Raw genomic sequence first — 13,306 nt, forward strand, 5'->3', positions numbered from 1 at the left:
TGTAATTTAGAAGCCATTTAAACCACTGAAGAATGACTAGCTCCTTATGAAAATAATTTACTTACTTGTCATCATGCTCATATATATTCAGGCCCAAAGCATCAACGCCTAGCCATAATTCAGTACCCTTTTTATTTTTTATTTCAAAATAGTTGACGCCGTACATTTCTAGATCTTGTGCAATCTTCAAGTATTCCATCATTGAATCTTCCCTGTTGAAATAAAGCTTAATGTAATATGTTTAAGTAGAAGTACCTGAACACCAAGCTAAAAGTATCTTGGATAAAGTATCTGCTAAAGTATCTTGGATTAAAACTGAGTATTTTTACTTACTCTTACCAATCAAATTATATGGGAGGATAATCTGATATGTTAATATTTTCATGAAATGTAAATACTTAAGCTTGAAAAGCACAAAAGCAGCAATCAGAATACCTTAGCATCCCTCTATGTTCTTCATGCCAGTTCTGTATTCTTTCTTCCCACTGTTCTTTTGTCAATTTGTGCTGTTCCAAAACACTACAAGGAAGAAAAATCTATTACAAAGTGTTTATGCTCCAAAATCAATGTTCCTTTAAACTTCTAGAATCCATTCGCTAACTTGACTCTAGTAGTTGTCACATGGATCAATATATGTGATAGAACTGAATAGAAAGGAATACATACATAGGAATAAAACATGTAAGACTGATAAAATCACAGTAGGCAGTGGCTTTTGTCAGTCATCTTGGCTGTGATTCTGTACTAGTGAGCACAAAATGCTTCCATTAGAGAAGGCTTTTTTGAAGATTTCTTTTTTTTTTTTTACAAATGTATCTGGAATCTATAATTATCTCATAACAAAAAAGGTTCTTAAGGTTTTTAGATAGCTTAAATTTAAAAATAAGCTTTAAAAATGCCTACTGTAAAAAACATTTCATAGGAATTCAAATGTTTCAAATACATTAATATGTTGGACCAAAATTGTTTTCTTATTAACAGAAAAGTTAAAGTACAGAAAAAAGAAACGTCACCAGAATTTCTTCTTTAGAGCTAGAGGTCTATATTCAGTAACCTTACTTTTCACACCTGACACCCACTGCCTCCAATCCATCAGCATTTGGCTTCAACTCCAAATTTCTTATGAAAGTCACTTATTCCTAAATGTACTTGGTACTTTAATTTCTACCTTTCTCAGTTGGCTTCCATATATACTACTCTTTTGGTGTTATTTGTGAATCTATTTTTTCTCAGCATTCCTTACAGGGCCCTCTTCTTCCGCACTCACAAATTTCAAGCCCAACAGAATTCTATCTCCTACATATTTTCCTCACTTTACATCTTCAAATCATTGTCCATTCCCATGGATTCACTACCTCCTATTTGCTGATTAATCTCAAAACTTTATTAAAGTTTAGACTGCACTAAATATTAAACTTCTCTTACATAGTTCAAACTTGGTAGTATCAAAACTGAATCTACCCTCCTTTCAAATTTATATTTTCTTCCCCTTCATAAAAAGTATTACCAATCAGCTATTTCTCCAGGACAGAAGCTAGCACAGAAACTATGCAAACCTAGCTCTTTTCAGAAAGAAGTAATACTGTGTGGTAGAGTTCATTATCCCTATCACCAGAAACTAAATTCTGTAGATTACGAGATTCTCATCTGGGTTTTCCATATAGGGACAGTACACCCTTGCTCCAGGTTCTGAAAGATCTAAATATACTTTCTAGTATTAAGAGTGTATACCATAAAAATTAAAAAACTGGAGTATTGGGCTGGGGATATAGCCTAGTGGCAAGAGTGCCTGCCTCGGATACACGAGGCCCTAGGTTCGATTCCCCAGCACCACATATACAGAAAACGGCCAGAAGCGGCGCTGTGGCTCAAGTGGCGGAGTGCTAGCCTTGAGCGGGAAGAAGCCAGGGAGAGTGCTCAGGCCCGGAGTCCAAGGCCCAGGACTGGCCAAAAAAAAAAAAAAAACTGGAGTATTTACAAGCATTATTTGATGTTGCATTTTCTAGGTATCAAATCACTTGTGCCATACACTTTATAGTTAAAACTAAACCACAGTTCATGAGCTGTATTTATAAACTAGGCATGGGCAAGACTAGATCATAGGCAGGGTAGAATTATCCTCATTTCACAGATTTAGATCCTGAGGCTCCAATATCTTGGGTTGTACACTTGTCACCCAACTAGCATAGGGTACAGGGCAGAATGCAGGTAGAAGGCCTAGTGTCCTGTCACTGATTTCCCCCCATGCCATGCTATTTTAAAAGAAATGTGGCAGAGGCACTATGATTATAGCACCAATGAGGCGTGTAAAGCCAGAGAGACTTTCCAAAAAGCTTAACACCTAACTCTGGAAAAACACAGCCTGACAATTCTCAGACATTTATTAAGCACCGATCTGTCTGTGCTGGATTACCAAGCACCGAGAGTTTACATACCCTTCCTTCAAGCCCAAATTGTTGAAGTCTCTTTTACTGCCTATCATATAGAAATAGAGAAGAACACATAAATGTAAGTAAGTCATGTTAAAAAAGTATATTTAGTCTGACTAGCTGGCAAGTTTACGATCCCCAAATGCATTTTTTAACTAACAAACTTGTAGAATGTGTTCTGCACAGACTATAACACAAAAGCACACTTCACTTACCGCTGGGGTAGGAGTCTATCATTAGCCAGGTAGCCTGGTTTGTGAATCTCCTTATTGTAATCTCCATACTTGGCTTGGACAGCATAAGAAGCCAAAAGAACAGCAGTTTCTGGTGGGCAATATATCTCATCATTTAAAATGGCTTCTTTAACTTGCAAGAAGAAAAGTCTCTGAGTTATTTCTTGTATCAATTCTTCAGAAACATCTTCAGGAAAGAATTTAGCTCTAAACTTGAACTGTAAAGGATTCTCTTTTTTAACATCTTGTTGTGTTACCTAGAATAGTAATTTCAAGTATGATCAGAAAAAAATTCGATTCTGGAGGGATAGGGGGTGAAGTGGATAAGGTTGTAATACGGTATGAAATTGTAACAATAAAATCCCCTCCAATAAGAAATTCATAATTATCTAGTCACACTGAATTCTTTTTTTGGGAGAAGGGTGAGACATGAAATAAAAGATTCTAAATTTCTATGCTAAGGTTCTAAATGACAACTTATAATAACAGATCCCACTGAGAAACCTAATTGAAAACCTCTCTTCATAGTCCTGGGTTAGTTAATTAATGATACCAATGTACCTATTTTAAAGTACTTTCTCTTACATGCCAATTTTTCGAACAGAAAAAGTGAGAACACCTCTTTTCTAAGATAAAAGTTGATGGTGCCTAAATGAACTTAAGGACATGACACTGGTAAGGCTTAAGAGAAGACTGTGCCCAGTGCCAGTGGCTCATGCCTATAATCCTATTTAGGAGGCTGAGATGAGAATCAAGGTTTGAAGCCAACCTGGGCAGGAAAGTCTGAGACTCTTATCTCCAATTAGCCAGCAAAAAGCCAGAAGTCAAGGTATGGCCCAAGTGGTAAACCATAGCCTTGAGCAAAAAAGCCAGCGAGTCGAGGTCAAATTCAACCTCCAATACTGGCATAAGAGAGACAGACACAGAGAATGGTAAAGGAGGACTTAAAGTCAATCAAACTCTTAACTTTCAAGGACAAATTCATGGTTATAACTAAGTAACTTAATTAATAGTTTCACTTTATTAGACACATTTTACCTTTTTATTCAGTTTAAGCCATGTAGAATAACCTTTGCTGTCTACATACTGGAGCCCAAAAAACCAGACCTCACGCAAACCAACTGTTTTCACCACCTAAAAAAAAATAAAAATAAAAATCAATTCAGTCCAACATTCACATTGTAACTAGGTGACACTAGACACGATTCCAGAGCCAGAAAATACTACATAGATTGAGGTATGTTTCTTTGTTATTTCAAAGGCCTTTTCTAAGTTTAACATATTCAAGGAACTTTTCTAAAACCTGAAATCCAGATTTTCTGGGCTCCTTACTTGACTCACTGGTGAGTCTTCTCAACAAGCAACAAGTCAAAGTAAATAACAGTGTCATAATCCTGTACTGCTCTTTCTATTCACCCTACTTGTGCCCTGTAGTTGGGGCAAAGCCTATCTGGGTGATAAGCCTAATGTATCCAGTGTTCTACCTGTACTGAGAAAGAATTCCATCTGAGAACATGCTGTAAATTTCACCCTTCATCAGTAGTTATGTTTTTGTCCCCAGTACAAAATGTTCCTCCTGTATTTTTTAATCACCTGTAGAATAATCTACTCTTCAAGGCCAAATTCAGCTAAAATGCCTACTGTTAAAAAAAAAAAAAAGTGCTCATTGCTCTCACCACTTACTCAATCCCTGGTGGTCCTGCAGTCTACTGCTGTAGAACCCATTAGCCCTGATACAGCTGATTGTAGCTATCAAGGGAACATCTATTTTCTGTCTTTCTCCATCACTATCACTATAATGCTGACTGGCCTGTGGGAGGCACTCTACATAAATAAAGTACTACAGTAAGCTAGGATCCTCAGACCTACCCTACATTTAACAAAACCACGCATCTAAAAGAACCAAAACAAAAAAACAAAACAATGCCTCTTTAAATAAACATTCTTGGTTTCCTTTCTTCTTGAATTTGGGGCCTGGACACTGTTCCCTGAGCTCCTTTGGCTCAAAGCTAGCACTCTACCACTTGAGCTATACTGCTGCTTCCTGCTTTTTCTGTGATTAATTGTAGATAAAGAGTTTCATGGACTTTCCTGCTTTGGCTGGCTTTGAATTGCCATCCTCAGATCTCAGCCTCCTGAGTAGGTAGGATTATAGGCATTGAGTCACTAAGGCCTGGCTCTTGGTATTTCACTGAAATAATGTACATAAATTATCTTACAAAGTAAGCAAGCTATGCTAAAAAAAACATTAAGGGTTAATTTCTGGAGAATATAGAACACAGGGATTTGTGCTAGTGTAATAAAAGCTAAACAGTTTTAAACACTGGGAAGGTTCATATACAGTGTCAAGTGAGTAACTGCACGTTAGCAAATGGAAGCTGTCCAAGCCCAACCTCAGCCAACACTGAAGCTCAGCACAGCCAGACTGGGAGCCAGCTCTGTGAACATGCAGGACTGTAGAGAAGTGGGGCCAAGCAACTGCGAGCTTCTGCCCCCAGGCACAAGGGAAAGACCAGCAGGAGGGTCCAGAGAGCTCAGCTGTGAAACTCCCCAGCAGCCCTTAGCTCCCCAGTGGCTTTTTCCTACTTGTAGATCCAATCAGAAATGTCTATGACATAGCTTAGAATATAACTGCTGGGCACATAACTACAATACATGTATATTCGCTTATAACACATAATCATGCTAACAAACTACAAAGTATATACTTTTATTTAAAGGAATTTAGAAGATTAAAAACATTTTAGGGGGCTGGGGATATGGCCTAGTGGCAAGAGTGCTTGCCTCGTATACATGGGTTCAATTCCCCAGCACCACATATGCAGAAAACGGCCAGAAGTGGTGCTGTGGCTCAAGTGGCAGAGTGCTAGCCTTGAGCAAAAGGAAGCCAGGGACAGTGCTCAGGCCCTGAGTTCAAGGCCCATGACTGGCAAAAAAAAAAAAAAACACAACAAAACAAAAAAACATTTAAGTACTTCATATACCTGAACATTTTCTTGTAGACTCCTTGTCCACTGTACTTTGTACTTTAGTCCCCCAAGTAAAAACTACATGAAGCTAATAAAGGGAGAGTCAAACAAAAGGACGTTATGCACTTGAGAACCTCTAACACACAGTAGCTAGTCCCAATCTAACAAACTGTAATTATTTATAATCCCAGCTATTCAGAAGTCAGAGACAAGAATCGAAGTTTGGGGCTAAGTCGGGTAAAAAGGTAGAGACCCTATCTCAAAACAAGACAGGCACACTGGTTCACATCTGTGATCATAGCTATTTGGGTGTCAGAGGTAGGAAGATTACAATCCAAAGCTGGTCAGGGTAAAAGGAGACCCTATTGGAAAAACAAACTAAATAAAAATATAGCACGAGGAGCACAGAAACTGAACCCACTTCCCAGTACTGTGGAAGAAAAGAGGAAATTCACGACATGTGGACCTCTGTACGTGTAGACTCTAGGGAGGACTTGGTCTGCTCCTGTCTTACCTGAACAAACCTGCTAGCTTATCCCACATACTCACTAACCTAAGGTAAATAAAGCCTGCTTATAGTTCTAGCATTTGGGCTCAAGTTAACAAACAGAACTGTGGCTTAAAAAATTGCTGAGAACAGGGGCTGGGGATATAGCCTAGTGGCAAGAGTGCCTGCCTCGGATACATGAGGCCCTAGGTTCGATTCCCCAGCACCACATATACAGAAAAACGGCCAGAAGCGGCGCTGTGGCTCAAGTGGCAGAGTGCTAGCCTTGAGCGGGAAGAAGCCAGGGACAGTGCTCAGGCCCTGAGTCCAAGGCCCAGGACTGGCCAAAAAAAAAAAATTGCTGAGAACAGCCCAGAACAGATGAAAATCCTTAATAATCTACACTACTTACAGAACAATCAAATACTGTTCTATGCATTTTACATGGATTCTCACAATCACCTTTGGAAGAAGTAATGTTACCATGTAAACGGTACAAAATAGAAAAATGAGGCAAAGTCAATCAGCTACAGCTGGGAACTCAGGGCCTGTGCAAGCTTGTTTTACTCGAGGCAGCACTCTACCACTTGAGCCACAGCACCACTTCCAACAAATGAGCTTTCTTTTCACCAGTAGTCAAGAGTAATTCAAGCTGGCGCATACCTATAATCCTAGGTACTTAGGTGGTAGAGATGAAGAATAGCAGTTGGAGGCCAGTATGAACCAAAAGTTAGCAAGATCCCATCTCAATAAATGATGGGACATGCCTGTGTTCCTAGATACACAACAGGCATATGTAGGAGGATTATGGTCCGAACAGGCTCTACGTAAAAAAAATGGGAGAAAAATAACTAAAAAATTTCTGAAAAATAGCTACAACCAAGAGAGCTGGATCATGGTTCAAGTGGTAAAGCACCTGCCTAGCAATCTTGAGAACCAGAGTTCATACCTCAGTACCACATAGATAAGACAATCTTAAAACGTGTATAGATGCATGCATGTATGTATGCACGCACACGTTTACAAATGAAGGGGCCTAGAAGAATTAACTCTGGTTGATAGTAGTCCACAAGGTATGGCGCAGATAGCTAATTTGCTCATGATTTCACTTTACAAATGTGTGTGCATGCACGTGAGCTCACTCCCCTACACAGCCTTGTGTCTTCCAAAAAGACCATATCAGGGTTTCAGACTTCATTAATCAGCTAATTACAGCCTAGAAGGAATTTTAAAACTTCATCAGATTTTAGACTACTCTGTGCTGTCATACAATCTGTTATTTATTGATATAATGCTAGAAATGCTCTACTTCAGGTCAAGTTCAACAGACCAGACTGTGGCTCTCCCACTCTTGGGTGAAGTCTGGGGAAAGGTTATCCTCCCCTAGGTCTCCTGTAAGATATGTCACCTTCCTCTCCTCACAGAATGCATCTTCACCTTCGGACACCTGACCAATGACTGCAGCTCTCCACCTGTGTGTGAAGGGTTATCTTCCCCCTCATCTCCTGTAAGGCATCACCTTCCTCTCTTAACCTCATTTGACCTCTGAACACCAATCCCTTCCTTTTCTCAGTAAAACTGGATGATCTAAATAAAATACAGCATTACCTGAGCTTAAATTTTAGAAAACTAGAACAGTTTAGAAGTAAACCAGAAACCTTGGAAGTGGTTTTAAGCACCAAACCACACTACCTTTGCTATTTAAAAATAAAACAACCACCACAAACTGTGTGACTCTCAAAATAAAAAATTAAAAAAAAATAAGTTTCTTAACATGACATACCTGACCTCCATGTGCTAATCCTTACCTAGTATGCCCATCATGAGCATATAACACAAAATTACTGTTAGCTGTCTCTTTGCTGTATGCTCTCCCCTCTCTTCCTGCTATCTGGAGTCTAAGCATTCAACCTACTTTATTCAAGGGCTAGGTAAATTGTCTTTGAGTTATTTCCTATTAGTCACTATTACAATAATTTTCATAGCAGATGATTATCACTTGTTGATTCTTTTTTCTTTTAAGTCTCATCCTAGCTGGGTGCCAGTGGCTCACGCTTGTAATCCTAGCTAATGAGAATGCTAAGATCTGATGAGGACTGTAGTTCAAAGCTAGCCCAGTTAACTAGAGACTCTCATCTCCAATTAACCACCAAAAAAGGCCATTGGTGAAGGAGGTCTAGCTCAAGTGGTAGAATGCTAAGCCTTGAGCACAAAAACTCATGAACAGTGCCCAGGCCCTAAGTTCAAGCCTCAGTACCAACCGAAAGCAAAAAAACAAAACAAAACAAAACAAAAGCCCCATCCTGTAAAAAGGATGGAATCAGAGGTCATTATGTTAAGTGAAGTAAGCCGAACACAGAAAGACAAATATTGTGTGATCTCATTCATTTTGGAGTTTAAAAACATTGATCTCATTAAAGCTGAGAAGAGTATGGTAGGTCATCAGTGGTTGAAGCAGGGAGGGAGCGGCAGTCAGTGGTACCTCTGAGGTAGTCAGTTATAGTTAAGGAAGAGTAAAATGTTCTGGTGTGCTTCTGCACCAGAAGATAACTAAAGTTAACCATAACACACAGTGTATTTTAAAACTCTGAAGAAAGGATTTTGGAATGTTTTCACCTAAAGATAGGACATTTGAGGAGATAATTACATTTATATAATGTGTATGTATATACCTTAGGGTATCACATGTAGAATTTTTATGTTTTTAGGCATGGGCTTTAAAAATTAATTTTCAAAAAGGTCCTATCCAACAAATGTAGGAAGGAGAAAAAGAATATCCCTAGAGCTGTTCAAAATATGTAAGTACTGTGAAAAATTCCAAGTGCTACATTGATGGGTGATGAACAAAGGGACAGGAAGCAGAGGTGAGCACGTGCATACAACAGTGTCAGACCACAAGCTTATGAATGAGTGCTACCTGGTCAAAAAGTTGTTTGCCAGTTGTATTGGGCTGAATGGCAAATTCCAGCTCAGCATCCATTGTAGTTACTCTCACGTTGATCTGAAATACAATCATAAGAGATAATCACTAGATGAAAGAATATACTTGTGAAGTGGCAGGCATCAGAAAAGCCTTTCATCTACTTAGAACATTCTTTTTATGTTGTGTGGTGATGGGGATCAACCCTAAAGCCTGAACATGCTAACTGAGGGCAGTACCACTGAGTTACATACATTCCCAACCCTTGTTTGAGAAAGGGTATTGCTATTTAGCCAAGGATGGCTTCAAACTCGTGATCCTCCTGTTTCAGCTTCCTAAGAGCTGGGATTACAGGCAGCCACCACAATGTCAGCCTTTTTTCACACTTAAAAATTACTAAGGAACCCCCAAATATATTTTAGTATTCACCACACTAGAAATTGAAGCTAACAAAAATTTTAGTAATTAGTTCATTTAAATACAATAGTAAACCTGAAGTGATGAAGATAATTAATCTGTTGCTGTGCTAGCTTTCAACAACAAAGTATTGCTAATATTGTTCTGTAGTGTTCAATGTCAAACTTTTCTAAAGCTGGCCCCTGCTGTAAAGTTATGTAGTTGTATTTATCCAACTTGCTTTGACCTTGTTAGGCTCTGTATTAATCACACCTATAGCCGCACCCCCCGCCCAGTTTCATTGTTTTGCCACCTAGTTGTTAGATGGTCTCCAGTGAAGATCAAGATGCCCTGACTTGTGACTGACATCTCTTGGAAGTAACAAGCCCCTATTGTTAAGCTAAAGGGAAAATTCCTGTCGTTTTTGGGTATATAAGCAGCCTTCTAAGATGGCCCTGGACTGCATCTTGAGATCCCGAATTGCAGTCCTAGTGCCACTCACTCAATAAAATCTTTTTTAAAATTTTTATCTGAGTGTCTCATTGACTGTCGATCCGTGGACCCCATAACAAACCTATAACATATTAACATAAATATTGTAAAAATAAAATGCAAGTTATGGGTTGTTTAATAAGAAAATTATCGTTTAAGACATTCTCATTTAACCTCAATAGCAATTCTTCCAGGTAATCAAAATACTTGTTTACAACATCAAATTTACAATTAAATATATAGGTTAATAATAGGAAACTGACTTAACTAAGGCTATATATATGTACTAAGGCCACACACACATACTAAGTATAAGTTGGGCCAACAGGATTAGTATAAACATAGTTATCAGCTGGGTGCCAGTGGCTCACACCTGCAAACCTAATTACTCAGGAGGGTGACATCTGAGGATCACAGTTCAAAGCCAGCCCAGGAAGGAAAATTGATGAGATTCTTATCTCCAATTAACCACGAAAAAGCCACAAGTGAAGCTATGGCTCAAGTAGTAGAGTGCCAGCCTTGAACAAAAAGCTAAGGGAGAGCACCCAGACTCAAGAGTTCAAGCCCCAGTACTGGCACAAGCAAAAGAAAACAAAAACAAACTAAACTAAACTGATTTTCTCTAAGCTTTATTTTGGAAAAGCAGTTTCTTTTATTTACTTTTTATTAGAGTGAACAGGTTTTAAAAAAAAGGTTGGCTGTATTCTAACCTCAAAGTTTAAGAACATATTATTGGCTATTAATATGTTAAAGTATTTTCTTCCATAATTTTTAATTTGTTAATAGCACACATACCTGCTATCCAACCGCATATAAAAACTTAAATTCTTTACTTAACTACAATGGCAAATAATTTTCCGAAGTACTTGTAAACTTGCAAATTCGTACTAGCAGTTTAAGTGAGGATTAAAAACATCCTTTCCTGCACTACTACTACTACTTATTAATTTTTGTCCCCTCCCCTCACCAGAGAGTACAGCATGGCATCTTACTGTAGTTTTCCCTTACTAGCTAAACATTCAGGAAGGATGTTGGCTATTAAAATATTACCTTTTTGAACCAGACACTTGTGGCTCATGCCTGTAATCCTGGCTACTTAAGAGGCTGAGAAATGAGGATCATGGCTCAAAGCTAGTCTGGGCAGGAAAAACCTTGAGACCATGTTTCTGCTTAAAAGCAATTCAATTTTTCCCAAACAAGGCTGCTGATAATTGATCCTAACTAAATTAAATCTACAAATACATTTATGGGGAAAATAACACCTTAAAAATACTTTATAGTCAGGACTGGTGGCTCCCACCTGTAATCACAGTTAGGAGGCTGAGATCTGAGATCAGGGTTTAAAGCCAGCCTGAGTCTGTGAGACTCTTATCTCCACTTAACTACCAGAAAACCAGAAGTGGCCCTGTGGCTCAAGGTGGTAGAGTGCTGCTAGCCTTGAGCAAGAGCTCAGGGACAGCACTCAGGCTCTGAACTGAAGCCCCACGACTAACAAAAACAAAAAACAACTTGATAGACAGACACTGGTGGCTCTGGTGGTTCATGCCTGTAAACCTAGCTACTTAGGAAGCTGAGATTTGAGGACTATGGTTCAGCCCAGGTAAGGAAGTCTTTATCTCCAATTAACCACCAAAAGAGGCTGAAGTGGAACTGTGTGGCTCAAGTGCTAGAGCCCTAGGTGGTTATTGTTGTTTACTTACAGACAAGTTTAATCTATTTCTTATGCTATATCCAAAAAAAATTTTTTTAATATTTTTTCTTTATTGTCAAAGTGTGGCACAGAGGGGTTACAGACTCATATGTAAGGCAGTTGAGTACATTTCTTGTTCAACTTGTTACCTCCTCCCTCTTATTTTTCCCCCAGTTTCCCCTTCCCCCCAAGAGTTGTGCAGTTGACTTACACCAAATGGTTTTGTAAGTATTGCTTTTGGAATGGTTTGTCTTTTTGTCCTTTGTCTCTCAATTTTGATAATCCCTTTCCCTTCCCCAGTTCTAATACCTGTATAAACAGTATCCAGGGTATTCGGATAAGATATAGTGGTAGTGGGGGTACAACCACAGGAAGGGTACTAGTTTTGAGCAATGAAGATCAGGTACAGTGCCAGGCCTTGAGGAATTGAACCCAGGGTTTCATGCATGAAAGGCAAGCACTCTATAGCTAAGCCACATTCCTAGCCCTGTAATTTTTTTAATATTGAATTTACACACAAAAGCTTAGTAAAATCCCTTACATAATCATTAGATATTATTGATGCAATAGTAGAATCTTTTCTAGATAAATTTTGATTACTTTCCATAAGTGCCTCTGAGTAAAAGATAAGCTCTTGTGAATATTTGTCAAATATATGTATTCATTTGTATATATTGCATAAAAAATACTTCATATAGTTCAGATAATCTCATGCAATACAATCCTAACTCTTAAATTACGAATTCTCATACTCACAAAAGAACAGTTAAAAATCAGGCTTGCGCAGAGCGCCAATGGCTCACACCTGCAATCCTAGCTACTCAGGAGACTGAGAATTGAAATTCAGAGCCAGTCCAGAAAAAGTCCTTGAGACTCTTATCTCCAATTAACCACCAAAAAAAGCCAGAAGTGGAGTTGTGGCTCAAGTAGTAGAGCACTAGCCTTGAGCAAAAGAAGCTCAGGGACAGAGCCCAGGCCCTGAGTTCAAGCCCCAGGACAGGCCAAAACCAAAACCAACAATGAAACAAACAGGTTTGCTATTCTAATTAATTGGCTGTAGAGTGCTGCTCATGCAACTTCAACAATTGTTCAGTAAAATACCCTATGATTTGAGTGTTGACTTTTCCTTTATACAAGAAATGCTTAGAGAATGTATTAGAATGTTCATAATATTTTTTTCTATTTCCATTGTCTATTCCTTTTAATTGAAGAATTTAAGACTCAGTCTTCATAGATTTCTGCAGATCTGCTCATTTCAAAATGATCACAGCAAGGACAAAGATTCAAAGTCTGCCAAAAGTAAAAAAAACAGTGACACATCTGCAAAAAGTGGCATGAGAAAATAAATCTTGGACAAAACAAAAATACCCATCTATGTGAGTATAGATGGATGTTTTGGGGGGTTGTTTTTGGCGTGGAGGGGAAAGGGATTGGCTTCCTGCTTGCTAGGCAAGTACTCTAACACTCAGCAATACCACCAGCTCCAAGAGTCCTGTTTTTATACTATGGAGGTGGACAGGAGACAGAGAAGTTGTCTAATCTGTATGCTTTAAACTTAAATGTTTCTATGATTTGGTATTCGTGGATTATTTTCTATTACGTATATTTAATTTTTTAAAATTATTTTTAAAATGGTTATAAAGGTGATATATTGAGAAACCGGTTATAGTTACATAAGTCAGGTAATAGG

General features: G+C 38.5%; 1 protein-coding gene across 3 annotated transcripts in view; it reads right to left on the reverse strand.

Moving 5' to 3' along the window:
* Positions 1–13,306, reverse strand: part of Rdx (radixin) — a 62,432-nt gene that overhangs the window by 33,603 nt on the left and 15,523 nt on the right. For 2 of the 3 annotated variants that reach the window (XM_048343799.1, XM_048343798.1), the window contains exons 3-7: positions 9,036–9,119; positions 3,701–3,796; positions 2,645–2,919; positions 436–519; positions 66–212 (exon numbers count right to left, since the gene is read on the reverse strand). In XM_048343799.1, coding sequence (XP_048199756.1) covers positions 66–212; positions 436–519; positions 2,645–2,919; positions 3,701–3,796; positions 9,036–9,119 — 686 coding nt within the window. Of the gene's footprint in view, positions 1–65; positions 213–435; positions 520–2,644; positions 2,920–3,700; positions 3,797–9,035; positions 9,120–13,306 lie in introns of those variants that run through there. The other variant, XM_048343800.1, reaches the window with a different exon arrangement.

Source organism: Perognathus longimembris, chromosome 3 (genome assembly GCF_023159225.1).
Source record: "Perognathus longimembris pacificus isolate PPM17 chromosome 3, ASM2315922v1, whole genome shotgun sequence".
In the NCBI taxonomy this organism is placed as follows: domain Eukaryota; kingdom Metazoa; phylum Chordata; class Mammalia; order Rodentia; family Heteromyidae; genus Perognathus; species Perognathus longimembris.